This window comes from Protomyctophum bolini (genome assembly GCF_963924005.1).
Source record: "Protomyctophum bolini genome assembly, chromosome: 21".
NCBI classification, from domain to species: domain Eukaryota; kingdom Metazoa; phylum Chordata; class Actinopteri; order Myctophiformes; family Myctophidae; genus Protomyctophum; species Protomyctophum bolini.
In genome coordinates, this window is record NC_137882.1 from 11164955 (window position 1) to 11186002 (window position 21048).

Consider the following 21048-nt stretch of genomic DNA (forward strand, 5'->3'; position numbering starts at 1 on the left):
GTGCTGCTCCATTTGCCACAGCGCTGTGACCCTCTCCCACAGCTCCAGACAAGGTAGAGGACAGATTCACTCAGAATGTACAAAGAGGCGTCATTTCACCCAGCGTTGTCGCTGCACTCACTGCACTGCATGCAAGCAATGTGCACAGATGGAGACAAGGACAAGAGGAGAGAATAGCACAAAACACCTTACATAACCCATTCAGGCTTGACGTCGAAAAAAAAAGAACAAAACAGTTTTCTAAATCATGACAATTTTCGGAAAGATTTAACCCACATTTTAACGATTTTTAAAAAATACTATTTTTCAATAGCTAAATAATAACAATTTATGTAACCACCAAAAGGGTTTCCCGCTCAAAATGGGATAACATACTTGCACGTGTCCTTATGTGGCGTACACTACTTGTCTTTGACATATAATTATAATGCAAAATCAGCTCTACTGTGAAATTCAGCAGACCTTTGAAATTAAGTTTCAAGAGCTTTTTGCCATGAATATGATAACACCTCATCCCATGTCGACTGTCATGTTCATGAATTGGAGATGCCGGTCTCCACTACTTAGCTTTGTCTGTGTGACAAATTAGCATAGAGGCTACAATAAACATTGTTTCATGAGCGCCACCTCTCCATGCTCAGATCACAGGCTATCACTGGATCACTGGATTTTCATTCAAATTCTGTTCATAGAACGTAATAATAGGCCAAACCAAAGCATCTTGCATTCACCCATGTCGATGAAACCACATGTGCATAAACACACCCACATGAATACACACACACACACACACACACACACACACACACACACACACACACACACACACACATACACACACACAACTTGAATGAGCTGTAAATGGTGTTTACGCAAAAAGCATTATTTGGACATTAGCAGCTGTGTGAGCGTTGTGTGGTTTGTTTAAAGAGGTAATTAGCAGATAGTTAAGGCTTCGCGCAGGGAGGGAGATACACTATGACTGAGGATGGCCCCGCTCCAGACGCACGCGCTCTAAGCCAACAGTGGGAATAATTATCACCAAATAAGGAAGACTTCGTTTCCCAGGGGCCTCTGTTCCAAGAGACATGGGGCAATGACTAGAGCCTGGGCTACCATAGCAACCATGACCTCTAAAACAGTTTATCCAAAACTAATGGCAATATATCCATGCACGTAAATTTAATGATCTATCTTCCAAAAACGTGTAAATGACTTTTATGAGCACTATATAAGTTGAGTGGTTGTGGCGTGTTCTCTTTCTCTCATCTGGATACATGCACAACATGCACGGAGAAATTGTTCCCAGTCATTAGGCTGACCGGTCTGCTTTGTACTTTTCAACATGGGAAAGTTGAAACATCCATTCCACTTTCCAGACCGTAGCTGGATAATGTGTGTAGGATTTACGTCGTTCTGCCAAGCACCACCATTAGATAGGAGTGACGACAGTACATTCAAATCTAATAAGGCTATCGTTTTTTTTTTCTCTGTGCCGCTCCACATCTATTGGACTATTTATTTGTCCACTAAAGTTCTTTCCAAAATGTGTTATTCACGTCGCCTGTGTCGAATGAGAGAGACAGAAGGAGAGAGTTTGGCAACACCGCACAGTGTGTCATTTCATCAAGCTGGGCCACGAATTAAGCTTAGTCATGGCAAGGATGATAAATTAAAAGTCTGCTTAAGACTCACCTCCATCGTGGGATTAGTGCGTACTTTCAAAGTTCATATAGGTGTAATACTCACAAAGAACACAGAATTAACTTGGCGAACAGGCGGAAAAGCCTGTCGAGGCCAAATTCCCAAGATCTGCGAGATTGTGGCCGTTGCAGTGGCAAAATGATGAAAATAAAGAATGCTGCGTCTCAAATATATAGCTCTGTGGGGTTAAGGGCATTTCATTTTGATTGTGGACCAGGTACACTTTAGAATGGCAGCACTTCACAAAGAGAAGCCGTTTCCTATACCAAACTGTGTTCAGGCACTTCTCAGTCAAGGGTTGTTTGGTTGTGATGCAATCGCTTGTCAAATCCCCTCAGTTATCATTCTAAATGTCCCTTCGTGTTTTCTCATTTATGCACCACATCTCTGTGTGTATGTAGGTCTGTAATCCACATAACTCCAGAACCGCTCGCCCCTCCGACTTCAAACTTGACACACGCGTTCCACACCACCACAGGGAGTGCAGTGCCACGGATCGCTGGTTGTCCAGAAGCAGCACAAAGGCCTCTGCCCAGGCTCTGGAAGGGCCCCTGCCCACTGTGCCCAGGCTCTGGAAGGGCCCCTGCCCACTGTGCCCAGGCTCTGGAAGGGCCCCTGCCCACTGTGCCCAGGCTCTGGAAGGGCCCCTGCCCACTGTGCCCTAGGCTCTGGACATCTCCATATATTATAGTATGTACTATATAATGACAGCTCATATGCAATTTCACGCAATTACTATCAGAATCACTTGTATAGTTAGCCATCTACATTGTCTCACATACAGTACTCACGCATATGAAACTGATATTAATCATATACGGTATATACTACTGAGTATTTATAATGTTAGATTTTGAGTTATGTTCATTTAAATGTATTTATGTATTTCTTGTATTTTGTTATAATAATGCATTGTATTTCTCCTTTTGTCTTCTCTCTCCCCTGGTGTGGTAGTTGCACAGAGACTTACAATGCGCACCCCTCCCTGCACACTCACTTGCACTCTATCACTCACTCATTCATTCATCAGTATAATTCATCTACATTGTTGACACATACATCCTCAAGGACCAGAGAGGAAATAGGCTGTCAGCTTGATTTCAATTTTTACCTGCTTGTACAGCAAGCTGGTCTAGATTTTACTTGTGGATAAATTGACCGTTTCTTTTATTTACAATTTTATTTAATTTTTTATTTACTTTAATCAAATGTATATTTATAAAGTGATTTTAGGTATTATCTATTTAGCTTTTTTTATTTGTTGTGTTCTTGTCTTTATCATTAATTGTCGTTATTATTAATTTATTTTGTTTTACTTTTTATAGACACATTTCTAAGCCACTTACTTACGTTATTATTCATTTCTAATATATAAATCAAATTGATTACAAAAAGGAAGGCTTAAACGCATCATATCAGATCATACATGCATATTTAGATTCATCACCATATGGGTATGAGTGTGTGTGTGTGTGTGTGTGTGTGTGTGTGTTGTGTGAGTGTGTGTGTGTTGTGTGAGTGTGAGTGTGTGCGTGTGCGTGTGCATGTGTGTGTGTCTACGTCCCTGTATATAAGTGACTGAGTGTGTTGTGCGTGTGCGGCTGTGTGCGCGTTAATCCCGAGTGAAAGCCTAGGTCTATGCACAGGAAGGCAGCGGGGGGGCCTCCCTGGGGGTCCCTCCCCCTGGCTGGCCTGTAAGCCTGGGTGAAAGGAGCCGCATTCGCAGGCTCCCCACGAGGACGCATGGCCGATTAAGCTGACAGTCAGTCGCCCATTGACCAGTCACTGAGATTAAACGGCAGGCCATCTCCGCCACTTGAATCACCTGCGGGACAGAGGGAGGGGTGGACGGACGGAGAATGGGACAGGCAAGGACAACGGCAGAGACGTGCGGATACTCACTGTTGCTTGTCGGTTCGGTAAAAGGCGCCTTTTGTCCGTTCCAGCCTTTGTTGTTGTCCATCTGTAGCCATGTGAGAAGAAGAAGGGACGGGGAGGGAGAGGAGGTGGGGGTGGGGGGGTTAAGAGAGATGTTAGAGTCTTGAACAAACAGCTTCTTCACGCACGTCAGACGAGTTCCTTCCTACTGTTTGGACCACAAAGGGACGAGCGTCTCACAGGAGATGCTTGAGCACGGCTAGTGTCTGTCTAGGACAGCTACCTAATTAGAGAGGAGGGCTTGTCAATACCAAGTGGAAACACCCTATTCACTCTGGTACTTGCACGGTGTGAACAGACACACACACACACATACATGATGTGGCCATGTGGGAGATAGGAAAGCAAATAATCTCTGACGTGTGTGACAGCTGATGAGAAGACATGGCGGTAAACAAGTGATTCCCCCCCCACCCCCCTCACCCCCCACGAAACATGTCTCTGGCCCAGATCTCCAACAATCCCACGGTGGGAATGCAGACCAAGACAGAGCTCACAAAGAGCCAGGAGAGAGAGAGAGAGAGAGAGAGAGAGAGCGAGAGAGCTAAAGAAAGACGTATCTGAAGAAACAGGAGCTTAGCTAATGCCAGTTGATCGCTCCAAAGAGCCCAGGGTTGCCTGAGGATCTTTGGCTGTAGAGAGAGCTGGGCCGTCCCACTAGGACTAGGTCTTATAGAGACATCCCCATAGCTGTCAAGCCGATACCCAAGCATACATCAGCCACTGACACCATTCTTCTGCTATTGTTCTGCCAAGGGCCGCCCTGAATAAAAAGAGATGTAGCCTACTGCCAATGACGTCTTGTGCAAGTGGCAGTGAATAGTGGTGCTCATTGGTGGTACAGCCAGTCAAAGTTATCCCAAACCATCAGTTTACCATGTAATGGCATTACAAGCAAATGGTGATTTAAAGAAAAATCATAATTATTGCAAACAAATGTTTTTTTGTTTTTCCTTTATTTATCCAGGGTAGGTTCGCTGAGCAAAAATGCTATTTTTCAGCAAAGCCCCAGCTTCATAATCATACAGTTACACACTTCAAACATGGCCTAAACCAAAGGTTCTCAACATTTTAACCACCGCTGCCCCTACTAGTGTTAGAATGCAATTAAAAACCTTTCAATACTGTGCAGGAGATTTATGATGGAAGTGATGATGGCGGATCCCCAGGACACTGACTTATACGACTCATTTCCTAATGCTTCAAAGCATTATGCAGTCTGGAATATGCACCTCATGTCATCTCCATAACAGCTTAAGTCAAAGCTAGCTTGTTCATATAACAGACGGAGGGGAGGCCTGCTTAAAAATGAGACAGAGACACAATTCTATTAAGGTGAAATATGGCTTTAAAGTTATTACTAAAAAAGGGAGGTGTGGTCTCTTGTGAGTATAAGCTTGTGTGAGGCTATAATTCATGCAGTCGTTTTGCTTAGCTGTTCACTGCAAATAGCAAACTTCGTCTATCTGTATACTGTAGGTTGGAAATACAAGAATTCTCAACAACAGACAGTGGATATCTAACTAATGACCTGTCTGGGGATAGACGAATATTCTGCACATGAAGTTCCAGTTATGAAACAGAATCTTCAATGTGCTAATGTGCAGAAATGATGGTAGTGATCAATGATTCAATGGAGAACGTACACAGCTCGGAGGAGCTGATTAAGTTACATAAGGCTGAGCATGTCCACGGGGCTGCAGCTCGTTACGACTAATAAGACGATGCTCATGGTTGAAATGGACTCTGTGGACTGTGGTAGACTACAGAGCATGGCACTGTACTGTGTGAAAAAACAAACAAGTGGTTGGTAGAGCTGTACAGATGTAATCAACCAGTAAGTGTGTGTGTGTGTGTGTGTGTGTGTGTGTGTGTGTGTGTGTGTGTGTGTGTGTGTTATAGATATGTTCTAGATATCGTAGGGAGTCTACCCAGCGCGCCTCAGCCTAATACGGCTAGTCTGGTGCATCACAGGAGCAGGGACAGCAGAAGGGCTAGACATTGGAGCAGCTCAGACAGTTAAAGGCTTTTTTTATTCAGGTGCTAGTACAAAGAATTTCGATCTTTCGTTCATTTCGTTACCATCGTTGCAAAATTGCTTGCTCAGGGTGGGATCTCTGTCAGGCTCTAGACTACATGTAAAGTGTCTTGACTCTTGAGACAACTTGTTGTGATTTGACACTTTAATATCATTTTATTGAATTCCCTTTAAGATAAGGCTGTATAGGCAGTGCAAGAGTGGGACTATCTAACAGTATCACTAATGCGAGACACATGTGATGTCTTTACATATCAGTTTAATAATCCCTCACTCATTCAAAGTTATGCATCCATGTATCAGAGCTCTATGGTTATTGACGACTGTTATCTGCTGTCCATTGAGCAGAGACATAAAAAAAATACAGGAGGCAAGACAGGAGGCAATGGTTTTACGACATTCTTACAAGATCAGTAGTATTTCAAGATAGTAATAAATCATAGGCTGCATAGGCATTTAAATGAAATAAATGCTTCTATTTTAATATCCACTTCTCCTCACCGCTTATACTATTGAACCTCATAGCCATCAAAATGTAATCTAAATGGTGTAATGTTCATACGGTATGAGTGTCATCGAGATGAAATTGGATGGATTGTGATAAGTGTGCGTGCATTGTGAACCTACCTACCGGTACCTAGTAGGTAAATACCAATAATGTGTATTATTAAGGAAATGTGTATGCCGTCACTACGCCAGAGTAAAAACAAACTAAAAGCTGGTCTGAGTGCAAAGCACCAAGCTGCGTAAGGTGCTCTATGTTTGAACTACCGCTGACGGTTTTGACGTAGTGAATTAATTAATCCAGATCTCCCATTGACAGGATTGACGTCATTGTTTTATTCCCTATAATCGGGGTCTTGGTTTTAAATGATTAAGCAACTTTTAGAATTCTTTGCTAACGGCCGATGTCATCCACCTAAAACCGTCCGAAATCCTCGCGTGCACACTCCCGCACGCACACACGCGGTCTTTATGTGCATAGCTGCTCAAAATAATGCGATATTCGGGGCTTGATTAGAGCTTAATTTGACGATCGCATGGGACCGGGGACAGATCACTGTGTGCAGAAAGACAGCGGATTTTGACACCCGTTTAACCGGAAATGACGACGGCCAGATTCGGTCAAAATCGGCATAATGGTGAAGTTACGGCCACCGTCAGGACTGGGTGTCTAATACTATATACTTGCCCCGTTAAAATGAGATATATTGTGTATATCACGGATTTTTCTATTGGCATTCAAATGATGAATTAAAATCATGATTTAATAGAGCTGGCAGAAGGCACTGAAAAGCTGCTATTGGGGTGGCAGTCCAAAGGTTAAGACCAGCACACCCAAGGGAACTAAATACTGTAGGCACAATATTTGGCATTTAGACAACATGGGTGCTAGGTGTAAAAATGACATTTGTGTTTGTTGGAAAATTGCGATGTGCTTTGCGCTGGGCAGAAGATAGGGCCCATAATGTCTATCTTCAGAGTGTATTACTGTAGCTGAATAATGAATATTAGTAGTCTAGCTGAGTGGTCTTGCTTTACTACATTCAAACCTCTGTAAGCCTTCATTTGGCATAACAAATTGCTGTTAGAAGCATGCCTAAAGAGTAATAATATAAACACAGAGGCCATGCATTAAAACAAAGTACAGTGAAATAGAAGGCTATTCCTCAGCGGGGCTCTGAGAGGAATACGCACAGGCTCGGTAAAACATGTGCCAACACTTCCCACACATACAAAGGTGCTAAAAATAAATTGGCTTAATAAATCCAGGTCCAAATAGACCTGAAGACAGGTATATAAGCCAGTCATAAAATAGTGAGCGTGGTACTGCACGGTGTAGTGAGGCCATGTAAAAGTGGATGTTCTTATACAGTATAGATCCATACCTCAGTGGGGGTCTGAGGGAGAGTGGAGGCCTTGTATCCTAGTTGCAGAAGCATGGCCTCAGCCGCATTGCGCTTGGCCACCTTCTTGTTGGGTCCAGTTCCCGTGGCAACTTCGCCACTCACCTTCACCTGCAGGCAAGAGCGACCCCACACACACACACACAGAGAAAGAGAGACCCCACACACACACACAGAGAAAGAGAGAGAGAGAGAAAGAGCGAGAGAATAGGGCATTAAAACTGACTGGATCTTCTAACTTTGAAGTCTATGATCTCATTCCAAACATGCAAGGTGTCGATGGATCAAACAACGTCTGATCGACACTCCGGTTACACGGGTCATTTTGCAGAGCCTATTCCCGGCCTCACACACTGAAATATTCCTTCGGTAAAGCAGGACCATTTCAAATCTGACATGCTCCGGCTTCTAGGAGGACCGTGCCGGCAATTACATTACTTTCAGACTTGAAAGTAGTTTGTTTTTCGTCGGTCTGAGACATTAAATCTGTCCACGCATAATGTAAGCAGATATTTGCAAGAGAATATCAAACGTCATTATGTTAGGTAAACAGACAATTACACTGTACAAATACCGTTCTCCGGGAGCTGGGCCCTGAACAGCACAGGCCTCCATGCGTTCACTCAAGTGGCCTTGACAAGGTCCCTAAGTGCTCTTCTGACAAACTCAAGTAGGCCACAAGATTTATTATGGAGGAAAGATTCAATAAATTAGTTAAATAAACAAAAGCTCCATTTCAGTAAATAAAAAAGTAATCAGCCCCGTGAAAGCCATTTGACACAAGGTAGGGAGAGAGAGTTTGCCGTATAACTACTGCTGGTAGAGTCAAACAAAAGGCTCGCGAACAGAGACTCATTTGAGCCCCGACTGCCTACCAAGGGGAACAATGTGGAAATTTTAGAAGTGAGTGGGCCGCACAAAAGGAACACACACAAGCAGGGCCTAATGCCTGCATGAAAGAGCCAAGGAGAATAGGTTTGAGGCTGAATTACTGCCTGACGCTAAGAGAAGCTCTGTTTTTCGATGAATGGGGGGGGGGGGGGGGGTATGGGGAGAGAGAGAGAGAAAGGAGGAAGAGAGTGAGTCAGAAAGACAAGGGGATGGAGGGATGGAGGGGCAGATGGGAAGAAAAGAATGAGGACAAGAAACAAAGAAATCCAGGCAATTCCTTGATATGTACAAGTTATACTGGATGATACAACAGCGGAAATGAGCAGTGTCCTTCCCAGGCCTTGCATTAGAAGCTCAGTACATAAAGCTCAGTACATACAAGTTACTTAGTGTGTACATAGTAGACTCCAAGTACAAACTTAACTGTCAGATTTAGCTGCGTATTACCACATTCTTGTTTCTGCATTGTAGCATGAACCCCCTGTGACCATTTTGACCATCTATTGCTATAAGTGTCCAATCAATCATCAAAGTCAGTAAATGTGTCTATTTTACCAAAATGGTAAATAACACCAGATTATTTTAGGCCTTGACAAAAAGGATTGCTGAGATAGTAGGATATGCAAAACAAATGTCATGTTATTGTAGTATGGCGGGCCATAAAATTGAGTTTTTCAATGTACAGCTCAAGACCCAAAAGGTTGGGAAGAACCAAAACAATTCTGTGCCTTTCACCAGTCCCCATGCTGTTGTTGGGATTGAATTAGCAATAAAAACGTTATTACCCATAAATGAATTAAGCTTGAGAGGACAGCAAGTCTGAGCAAGACCTCAAAATCTAATTCCGTGGATGAAACCCACGTCATTAGCTCAACTACATTTCTACAGCATTGAATGCAGGTAGCGCCATCTTAAGCCTACCATAGAAGCATGAAATGACATTTTAATAGCAAAAGATCTGTTCGCTGTTCCAATGGAAAGAACAGAGCCATAAAGATGGATGGTCATCTATTCAGGGATTTAGCTGAATGCTATAAACACGAGGGATATTAAACACAGCTATTCAAATATTTAAGAGGTTGGGAGAGACGGGGTGACAGGTGGAGAGATTTGTGTACGCGCGCGCGTGCGTGCGTGAGAAAGAGAAAAAGGTGGAGAGAGAACGAGAGATAGAGGGAGAGAGAGGGAGGGAGAGACAGACAGACAGAGGGTAGGAGGGACTGTGCTGGGGCTTGGACCATAACAGCACACAGAAGAGAATTTTAAGTTTGATAATCCATCATCTAAATACATACACAACAGCACACAGGGGTATTGAATACATTTGTCAAGGCTTAAATAATGCAAAGGAGAAAAAAGAAAAGAAAAAAGAAGCAGAATTCAAATGTTAATAAAAACTGAAGGACTGGTTCCTATCTGATTTGAAACATGAAAGCTAGTTTCCTTCGTAAATAATGACTAGGACCCTAGTGGTCTCTTTGGAGCATTCCGTGGGCTAGCTATGTGACGGCCACAGATCGTGCTTGTGCTTGTCAAAGCCAAGTCCCTATGAATGGTGTCCCTCTCTATTGTGTGCTACAGTGTATAATATAGCAAAAACAAGTAATAATCCACAAAAATAGGGCCTGCGTAGGATGGTTGGGGGTAGGGTGACAGTGTGGCTCAGCAGTCACCTCTGCTTTAATAGCCATCAGGCATGCTGGCTCAGATTCCCCGTCGACATCATATTATCAGCAGACATTACATCCGGGCAGACGTAGCCGCATATAAAAAACTCCTCATTCCAAAACCCCCTGACTGAGGTGTTTCATTTATAATTGGGATGTTTGTAGGGCACTTTTGGAACTTGGAATGGCGTTGTTTAAAAATGTCACATCTCTCACAATTCTATCAGAGGTGACATTGACAGGCGCGTCCGTAGCAGAGAGATGCAACACTCCCTACAGTTTACACATCTGGTCCTGCACAGGCGAGTGTTCAGTGAGTGGTTGGACACCCCACTGAACACTTCTGATGATGTAGAACTAAACTGAAAAGGAGCATCTGTGTTTTCCCAGTGTTTTGTCTCTCCCGCTGTCCCATGTCTCAGGTTGACGCCAGCGGTACACCCCGACTGATATTTCGTTTTGGCCGATATATCGGCCAAATATATGACTATTCTAACCATTGCAATTTCGGTTTCCAGCGCTAGTTTGATCATGAAAACATTTTTTTGCCAAGACAAGCACAGGGCTCTTTGATGCTTGGGCTGGTATTGAGCTTGTGACTAAATAATAACTACAGTACATTGTATCCATTGGAACAGAGGTCAACATTTCCTCATGTGTACCTGCATCATGAACTCTCTAAACATTGATGAACATGTCTTCATGTGTACCTGCATGATGAACTCTATAAACATTGGTCTAAACAATGTCTTCATGTGTACCTGCATGATGAACTCTATAAACATTGGTCTAAAGTTCTAAACAATGTCTTCATGTGTACCTGCATGACGAACTCTATAAACATTGGTCTGACTCTAAACAATATCTTCATGTGTACCTGCATGATGAACACTATAAACATTGGTCTAAACATGTCTTCATGTGTACCTGCATGATGAACTCTATAAACATGTCTTCATGTGTACCTGCATGATGAACTCTATAAACATGTCTTCATGTGTACCTGCATGATGAACTCTATAAACATGTCTTCATGTGTACCTGCATGATGAACTCTATAAACATGTCTTCATGTGTATTTACCTGCATGATGAACTCTCGGCGTCGGGGCATGCCCCTCTCAGAAAGCAGCTGGTATTCTGGCTCTTTCTCCTTCTTGGCCTGCTGGATCTGCGCCAAGCGGCTGATGGGGTTCATGCCCTGGCCATAGTCTGGTCCCGTCTATACGGAGGGGGGGTAAAACAACATTTTAAATGCATACCTATATACACAGTATACACAGGTATAGTACAGTAGGTACATGAGGTTAATGGGGGGGAGGGGGGGTATAGTGGAAAGGGTGGAATATTATCAAAGTCTCACATTGTCTGTCTGTCTGTGATTGGAAATGTGCTCAGTCATTCACAATTGCGGCCTGTCAATTCCACGGCAGCAAATTACAGTTCGTGGTTGTACAGCATTGCTGTCAAATGACCATAAGATGGCGAGAATGAATAGCCTTGTAAATGCTAACGGGCATAAAGATGTTGAACATTAACTTAACTACACAATGCCCCCTATTCTACATAGCAGCAAAAGTCAGCACATCCGGTATGCATATCAAACTGAAAAACGTGGTGTACCTTGAGGATGGTCTTGGGGCGTTTCTTGTAATGGATCTTGGGCTTCTCCACAGCGGGGATGAAGGGCAGCTTCTTCAGGTCTTGCAGGATGGAGAGGGCGGCACGCTTCTTGGAGAGCTTCTTGCTGTTGCCCTCGCCTTCGGCGGAGAACTCTCCCACGGAGACGCGGGTCAGGAAACTCTTCATGTGGGGCGGCCCGCTCTCCTTCAACACCTGACGGAGGAGGGGACACAGTGTTCTAAATCCTACACGGGTTGTGCTTATAACCACGCCCCGCTTCTGTGGCCAACGGCGGAAGTGCCTCTCGCCTACAACAACTGTTCTTCTGTGGCCAACGGCGGAAGTGCCTCTCGCCTACAACAACTGCGGACTAGACCTAAATATATTATAACTATGGACTAGACCGCGACGGAGGCCCGGCGTCTCAAGCGAACTTGAGCCACTTGCGAAGTTCGATTGAGCCGACTCAGAGCCGTTCGAGTTGGACCCGATATGCAGAGAATAGTAAATCATGTTCTGGCGAGAGCGTTTGCCCCGACTGAAAAGTGGCTACTGGCCAATCACAGCGCGTCTTTGCACAACCCGTGTAGACTTTCGAAGCACGTGGCGTAGAGGTTTATACCGAGGCTGTCTCTCCTCAATGACTCAATACACTGTATCATTGTCAAATCACAACACACGGCCATGAAAGATTTTTGCTATATTTCTGTGGGTTTTCATAGATATTTAGCCAATATAAAGTATTAACAAGAGCTTGCTGTGACTAAATCACTACATTGGATCCATAGGAACTTAGGAAGACATTCTAGTTACCATTTCCTGAAAAGTAACTGTTTTGGTCTGGACATACAAGGTTTCCTCACTGTCAGGGAGGATACAGAAGTCAATGCACACAGTCACCACATAGGACATCCAGGGTACCTGGGGGAACGTCTGACGGAACGTCTGACCAACTTGAGCGAGAGAAGGAACTGGAGCAAACCGATACATTTCTGCCGCTTAGGTGCAAAAAGTCTAAGGTTTCAACACCATTCAGTAGGGCATCTTCCTCCCAGTCAAACCGTAATCGCAGCGAGAGGCATGTGACTGCATGAAAAGACTGCCTGTTGTGTGCAAAAAGTACAGTAGGCGTGCAGCCATGTGTGTGTGCACATGAGTCAGTACATGTATGGAGACCGACGATGTATTGTATGTACAAAACACGAGCATTTGTACGTCTACTTTGTAAGCAGCAGCACCAGGTGGTCTGCAAACATCTGCTCTTGTTGGTCACAGTGCTACCCACCGATATGCTTGTGTGCAAGTACACACGCACACGCACACGCACACACACACACACACACACACACACACACACACACACACACGTATAGATGACAGTCTCTGGTGATGAGAGTTCAGTTTCCTTTCTCAGCCTCTGGTCACCTGGGAGACGTAAAACAAACACCGGCTGGCGTTAGGTCATGCTTCTGCAATCACATCCACTTCCTGTGAAGTTTGAGAAGTTTGTGTGTGTGTGTGTGTGTGTGTGTGTGTGTGTGTGTGTGTGTGTGTGTCCATGCATGCGTGTGTGTAGCAGGTGGGGTCCTCCTCAACCTTAGTCACGGAAATACACAAGGACAAGAATTGGGTTTCATACATTGACTAGGTCCAACACTGCATGTTTAGTTGATGTGTTCACATGTCCACCCCCCTCTCTCTCTCTAGATGAGCATGCTGTCTCTCCCTCGCACGCCCCTCAATCGCTCATTCATTTCTTACGTAATGTAACGTGCTGTGCTCTGCACACGCAGCACAAATTGCAGTGATTTGTTGCAATCAAATGGAAGTTTAATTTGAGCCCGGAAAGCCGATTACACACACAGAGACGAGCGGAGCCTTGAACATTCTTCAAATACCTCCCAAGAACATCAGTGTGATATTTACAAGAAGACATAGTGGGGAACAAACACATGCACTCTCGACTCACACATGCACAGCTGCATGTCGTCGCCGTCAGCTGGAATCCATGCATGTCCAAAATTTTACATTTTCAGGAAAAGAAAAAAACAACACCTGTGTTTTAATGGATCGAGTGTAGTTATTAGTTAGTCACAAGCTCTTGTGAATACTTTTAATTGGTTAATATTCACAAGATCCACAGACACACTTAACGACTTTCAGTTTCACAGCTTAAAAAAAGAAATATAGCAGATACATCAGCCTTTTCCGCAACTTTTGTACAACACTCTTGTACTCAAAGTAAGGCAATAATTTACAAAGACACATACAAATCTTAAATATGTAGATACAAGGTTTCTACACGACAGCAATAATGTACTGTGCATTCACAATTCCTGCACAGTTGTCTCTTTCTCTTATATCACTATAAGCTAAAGAGTCAATCGAAGCACTGGAAGGAATAAATCAAACGAAAGGAAAACGCAACGCTCGTCATGTGAACACAAATAAATCAATGTGTCATGGTTACACAGCTTCCTCTCGCCTAGAACTCTACAGTTCCCACATATAAGGAATGACTCAGCACTTACTGCAACAGCCCTATCATGTATGTCAAGGAGACAGAATAGGGTATTTTAACGGCTAGACTGTATTTCATTCCCGTTTGGTCAAAACTGTGAATAGCCAAGCTGACCCACATCAAATTGTTCTATGCCTGCCTGTTAACCTGTCTGACATTTGGAGACATTTGCGCTGACCATGTCGGCACACTTGTTAGCCAGTCAATATTGCCGTTATGTAGGGCTGAGCAATTAACCAAAAACATATCAAAACCGAAATTTAGAATCAATCGGTTTTTTTTTCTTCATAATTTTGTTTTTACTGGACAATGGAATGGAGTCTGGACATACAGTATACACTATCAACATGAAAATAATATAATAATAATATCATATCGCCCAACCCTGTTGCGTAGAACACGCATTTGAGAAATTTGCATTTAAGAAGAGAGCATTCTGAGCATCACTCATCCAAGCCAAGATCTGAGAGCCCCTGTCTACCTCTCTGAGGATTCCCTCCGGGTCTGATCGTTGCTTTGAGGAGGAAATGCAACATGGCAGCTCCTAGTGCGCTCGCACCTCGAGTGTGCTCACTCTGTTGACGGCTGTGATGCTGTAGGCTCAAATCAAAGGGCCTGGTCTGTTAAGGGGGAGCAAATGAGAGTGCTGAAAGCAGCTGATCTACCAGCTCACACGGTGCAACGACTCACGAACACAGTGCATCGCTCGAGTTCGGAGATCAGAGCGTGACACCGCTGTAAGTAGTATGAATGGGGCTCAAGGCGGTTTTGTCATATCGTAAATATTTGGTCTGAACTTAAGCTTAGGATCACTTGTTAGTATGTCCAATGAATGGATTATTAGATTGTGTGGAGACCTGGCTTGACTTTCAGACAGTTCAGATCAGTCTCTGGTGTTAGAGAGGAGAATAAGAATAATAACGATGACGGGAGATGGAGGAAAAAGTGAGTTGTCTTCCGTTGTACAGATGTCTTCCCCTCTGCAGCTGTTTGTCTCCCTCTCACACTTAATCAGTCACTCACTTAATTCATCACTTAAACCCTCTAGGTTCAGACTTAGTAAACTGAACCGGAGTTGTCTGTTGGATCACTCACCCCCCCCATGTCAAAAATAGCCAATCTACAAGCTCTCATAACACTTGAGCTTGATCATCCCTGTGGGGTTCATCTCTCTCTCTGTATAGAGGGTGATGGTGATCTAAGCAGGCATTAAACAGAGAAAGGAATTCACAAGTTCAACGAGTCCATTTGAGACCGATATTTTGTAGCTCTCAGTCGAGAGGATTTTACTATGTGGGAAGATTTGTCATCGAATATGTGGCTTGTCTTGTTATTTTGTCCATGCACATATCCCCCGCACCCTTCACACACACAGTTTATTTTAAATAAATAAATATGTGGCACACTCATGTGGTTGGGTGTTGTTTCTCGAGTACAGGGATTATTGGAGGATTTGCGGGGTGCCCAGAGATGTTCTGCAGGATATGTGATGACATTGTCCCGTCTGCGTTCACACACACACACACACACACACACACACACACACACACACACACACACACACACACACACACACACACACACACACACACACACACACAGTGTCTCTGGAGGGGCTTTAGGTCCATTCCTCCACCTTGAGAAGTGACAGCACACAGCACCGCACTTGGGGCCCCAGTACGAGGGCCCTGAGTGCGGTCTTGTAAGGACACGCTTCCTTCATAGGTCGTCCCCCCCCCCCCCACACACACACACACACACACCTCCGTCACGTCACCGCCTGCCAGAGAGGAACGACGAGGTGAGCTGAGGACAACCAGCACAGGTTCACACTTCATACAAAGACCACGGAGGTGAAACAGCCATGAAAAGAGAGACAGCTGATGACAGACAGCGATTTGGTTGTACACGCAGTCACGCACGCACACACACGTGCGCACGCACGCACACACGGTAGGATCCACTTGTGCCGTCCAGGATAGTCGAGGAGAGATTGCAACGATAGAAATGCTACCTCTATACAGCATGTGTGGCGTATATATATCGTGTTTAACGGAGAGACGGAGGGCGAGAAGAGACACTGACTGTCACACGCTCTCGCTGGCCCGGGATGGCGGCAGACGAGCTGTAGTCAGCCTCGTTGGCAGACGACACGGGATCCGCGCAGCGCCGATGGGATTTCAGCGCCTCCTTTTCATTCACACGCACGCCGCTGTACTGCGCGGGCGTGCGTGCATGTACACGTGCGCGAGTGAACACAACAAACATGCCCCGTCCGTCTCCCGGCCTGGCGATAAGGATCAGGTTATAATGCAGGAAACACACTGTAACTCAAGTTTTTTCTCTCCCCTGCCTTTCAAAACTCTCTTCTTTTCTCTCTATTGCTTATTTTTTCTTTCTCTTTCTTTCTTTTTTCTAGTCCTCCTGTGTGAGGCCTTCCCCTCGGCTTCTCAGGGAGACATCAATACCCGGAGCGGGCCATGGGACGGGTGCAAACGAGACCTCAGGCACTCTGAAGAGGATGCTATGGGAGCAGGGTGGGACAATGGCAAGGACTTGGTAGAGGGAAGAAAAGCTCTTTTGTGATGCACGGCGGACGGACAGGCCCTGAGGGGGAAGCTGCTTGTTGTACAAGATGGGTGGTTCTTGGCTCCGGACCCTTCATCTCCTGTGTCCTCCTTTTGGAAAAAGACGGGCCATCTCTGTCCAAAAGCGCGAGCTGTGATTTATAGATTGGTTGCTCTTTGATGCTGACATCTGTTTGATATAACCTGACGGGTGAGGGGGTGGGCGGTTAAGTCAGCCTTGTTGGGGTGCCGACGAGTCGACGCCCCACCTCGGCGGGGGGAGGAGGAGGAAAGTGGACACTCGCTGCAATGACTCATGGGTAATTTCATGCTCCAGTGGCGGAGGATTTGAAAAAAAATATGATTATTGTACAGGGTTCTTTTTTTTTTTTTTTTGCAAGGCCTTCACACGGAAGACTGTTGTTTGAGTTATGCACAGCCTGCATGTGTGTGTGTGTGTGTGTGTGTGTGTGTGTGTGTGTGTGAGAGAGAGAGGGTGTTTCTAGTTTGATGGTTATTGAGAAGGAAAGTGTGCCATTTCCTCTGCAGGCACCAGAAGAGGACACATTAGAGGGGATGTGACACGGCAGGGTATGGGGATGATGCCAACTGCTGACTGATGCCTTGTAATGGTTCAGATGTGTAAGAAGAGACCCACAGAGCCATGGTGTGCAAATTAACCACATGGGCTTTGGATTCTCAGCATAGCCGGCACTGAGCACACTGTTGCATGCAACACTGACTGTGATTGAACATGTACGACATGCTACGAGAGGCCATGGGCAGAAACAGGGGGGCGAGAGGCTGGATTTATACTCGGTAGCACAACTACAAGCTCTCAACGTGTCATAAGCTTGTACAGTATATCTGCTATCTCCGGTGCGTATACATCAGGCGGTGTGCCAAAGGAGGCAGAAGATTGGATTACAGTCTTGCATGCGTGGCGTTTTGAGACTGCTTTGTTGGGACGTGGCACACGTGGCCACATCTCGACAGCGGTTGAGGTGTGGAACGGTGGAGCCGAACGCCGCCAACCACACACTCCTCCACGCCCGTTTCTCTATCCAGCGGAACGCGGAACCAGAAAGGACGGCATTCGGGCAGCAATCCACACATGTGACCGCAATCCATCGCCATTCCCTCTGTGAACGACATGCAATTTCCTCTAACTGCATGAAGTCTAAATCCTGGGGGGGGCGAACATTTGTCGGAAACAGCGGATCTACAAGATCACAAGATGTCACGTGGCAATGCGTTGTAGATCAGCTATTTTCAGCTAAGAAGACCAAATTAAATTACATATAGGGTTTAACTGGTTAAAGCTTTATTTATCCAGCAAACTGTAGGTTCGTTGAGCACAAATGCTCTGCTTCACAGTCACATCGTTACACACATTCACGACCACAGCCACTGAAAAGAGCCTTGCTCAAAGGCACTTTGATGGAGGGGGTGAGGTTTCTTTTATTATAATTATCTATTTAAAGATATTGTCATTATTGATAGTAGAAAGTGGAGATAGCGAGGAAACAAGGCGAGAGAGTGACATGAGGCAAAGTTTGTCGGGACAGGATTCTCGCTATGGGGGTCTGTGGCCTCATAATGCATATCGGAGGTCCTTGAAAAGGGAACATCTAAACAGGGAGAGGCAGAGATAATCTCCAGGTTAACCAGAGATCAGAGCAGAGGTCAGTCGGCGCCGCGGCACAATGTGCTTCCAAATCCGGCTTCCGGATTTCCGACGAAATTAAATAGAAAAGCAAAAGCCACGTAATCTCAAATGGCGATTAAAACAAGATTATGACACATACTGTACAGTAGGCAGTTGACGTCAAATCCCAGATTTAGCCACCTGAAATAATCAATTGTGGTTCCTGGAAAAACAGCCCAGGTCATTCACCCGATGAGTTAATGCGTTATCAAACAGAGAGGGGGGGGGGGGGGGGGTAAACTAAAGGGCGGAACGGACGGCTTTCCAGATTAAGTAAACAGTAAGAAGGATCTCCCTCCCTATTCTTTCCCTCCCTCGGTTTCTCCCGTCCATAACACGCCCTCCACGCTCTCTGTGATTTTTGGGGAGTGATGGAAGGAAGAGGAGAGACGGTCGGGGAGGAATCGTGCGGAGGAAGGGAGGGGTGTGCGTAGAGTAAACGGAACCTCCCCTTGTTTTTGGCACCTTGCAGAGCAGCGGAGAAGAACTCGAAGGAGGTGATCAGGGAGAGATGGGAGGCTGGATGAGTCAGCAGGGAGATGCTGGAGGCCGAGGGGAACGAACCCGCCGGGGTCATGTGAGGACACATACGTCATCCGTTTAGACAGGATGGCGAGAGAAGGCGAGGTGGAAGTCTGACGTGGGGGGGGGGGATGTCGCTTGAGCAAGGTGCTGTAGTTAAAGCCCAATGAATCAGTAAAAGAAAACCTCCATAGACCCCTAGACACAGTGGTTGTATGGGGTGTGTGCCAGTGTTATTCACACATTAGGATAATCCTGGAATGAAATCATAGAAATCATAGAATGTCCACAGACTAGTTATGTACCCAAGATATAATTATGTTACTCTTCCCATGATCGTACTGTACTTCTAATGTCCTGTATCTGTTAACTTACACTGCTGTGCCGTCTGTCCGTCGCTTATACTATATGAGGGTAACATGAAAGAGTGAAAACAAAAGGATTGTGATTTCCATAAGTGCACAAATGCTCTTTCGCCTTGCTATTAAGTCTATAGTGCATTATAGGACTACTGTAGTTTGGGGAGTTCCAATGAAATATCTTGAGTATTACTGTACTGGGTGAGCCAAATGGATGAGCGGCTATCTTATGAATGGAGTCAGCTTAGAAAGAACATTGGATCACATTGAGTGAGCCCACTCAATTCTATTGCATCAGTCCTGAAACATTCAGAGAATGACAAAAAAGGTCCTAAAAGTCCTAAAAAGGAGTGATGAGCTTAAAAAAAAACTCCCGGCCACAACATTTCAAATAGTTAAAGTTAAAGACCTCTGAGTCATTGTGTATCATGTATTCCTCTTGTTGTCATGTCATATTACTGTGTCCACTCCATCCATCACATTAGCATACCTAGTAACTATGCTACAGTATAGATATTAATAATTGAAAGTTTATTCCCAAAGTTATTCCCAATACATTTCAATTAAAACTTTCAATTATTAATAATAATAACCCTTGAGATGAATCATCTCGTTTTCAAGGGTAAAAAATATTAGATGTCCTGTTTTAAAATAATCTAATGCTGCAACTGTCTCACACCCCCTCACCTCAAAGTTGACGGACAGGTTCCTCTTGAGGGCAATCTCATAGACCAGGCTGATCTCAGACTTGCTTGCATCCGTGCCCTCCTCTTGTTCCTCCTTCTCCTCGGGGTTCTGAGGAGTGAACATCACAAACACAGCATAAAAACACAGTGAAATATAAACGTCAATGTAATTGATAACTTCACTTCAAACTCATGCGGGTGGGAATGAAGGAAGAGGTATTGCTGGCTCCCCATTCGGATTAGAAGTGCCAGTTTTAAATCATACCAGAGTGTAATATAGAGGAGATGGAGCACTCTATCCATTTAGCATGGGAAAACATGAAACTCTGAAGACAGCAGCAACGACAACATCAGCCAACAAAACTGGCCAAATGACGCACCTACGTCTGCATATCATAAAAAGAAGAATAGAGAAGAGATAACACATCGCACACCTCGAGTGTTAGATGCCAACTAACATTCAATAGACTAACGTTTCGGCCAATGTCTACATCTGGGACTTAACGTTAAGACCCATATGTAATACATAAAACATTGGTCGATTCAATTTAGTTGGCAGCATGTGTGCGATTTTTTCCCCCTTCTCCCTAGAACTTTAACTACAGACAACACACCATTCAAAAGAACTGGAGTCTTGTCTTGTTTGTCAGAACTTATTGCTCAGTGGGCATTAGCAAGATGGCGCCCGAGTGAACCGACTTCTTTTAAAAAGAGATTTTGGTGATACTTAGTACTTCAGAAAATGCTATGATCTGTTATGCTAGCCAAGCATCGAGACAATAGTGACATTGAAAAACATAATCATGTTCCAAGCATCAAGCTTTAATTCCGGGCAAGGCCTGTGTGAAAGTGTCAAGATGTGAGGAGCCAGCATCAAAAACAGTGAATCGCTACAACAGCAATGCTGCCTGTTAACAC

General features: G+C 44.7%; 1 protein-coding gene across 2 annotated transcripts in view; it reads right to left on the reverse strand.

The window, feature by feature from the left end:
- stau2 (staufen double-stranded RNA binding protein 2) overlaps window positions 1-21048 on the reverse strand; it is a 106356-nt gene that overhangs the window by 52404 nt on the left and 32904 nt on the right. For both annotated transcript variants that reach the window (XM_080793925.1, XM_080793924.1), the window contains exons 7-11: window positions 20132-20239; window positions 11768-11980; window positions 11229-11366; window positions 7570-7698; window positions 3607-3667 (exon numbers count right to left, since the gene is read on the reverse strand). In XM_080793925.1, coding sequence (XP_080650051.1) covers window positions 3607-3667; window positions 7570-7698; window positions 11229-11366; window positions 11768-11980; window positions 20132-20239 — 649 coding nt within the window. The remainder of the gene's footprint in view (window positions 1-3606; window positions 3668-7569; window positions 7699-11228; window positions 11367-11767; window positions 11981-20131; window positions 20240-21048) is intronic.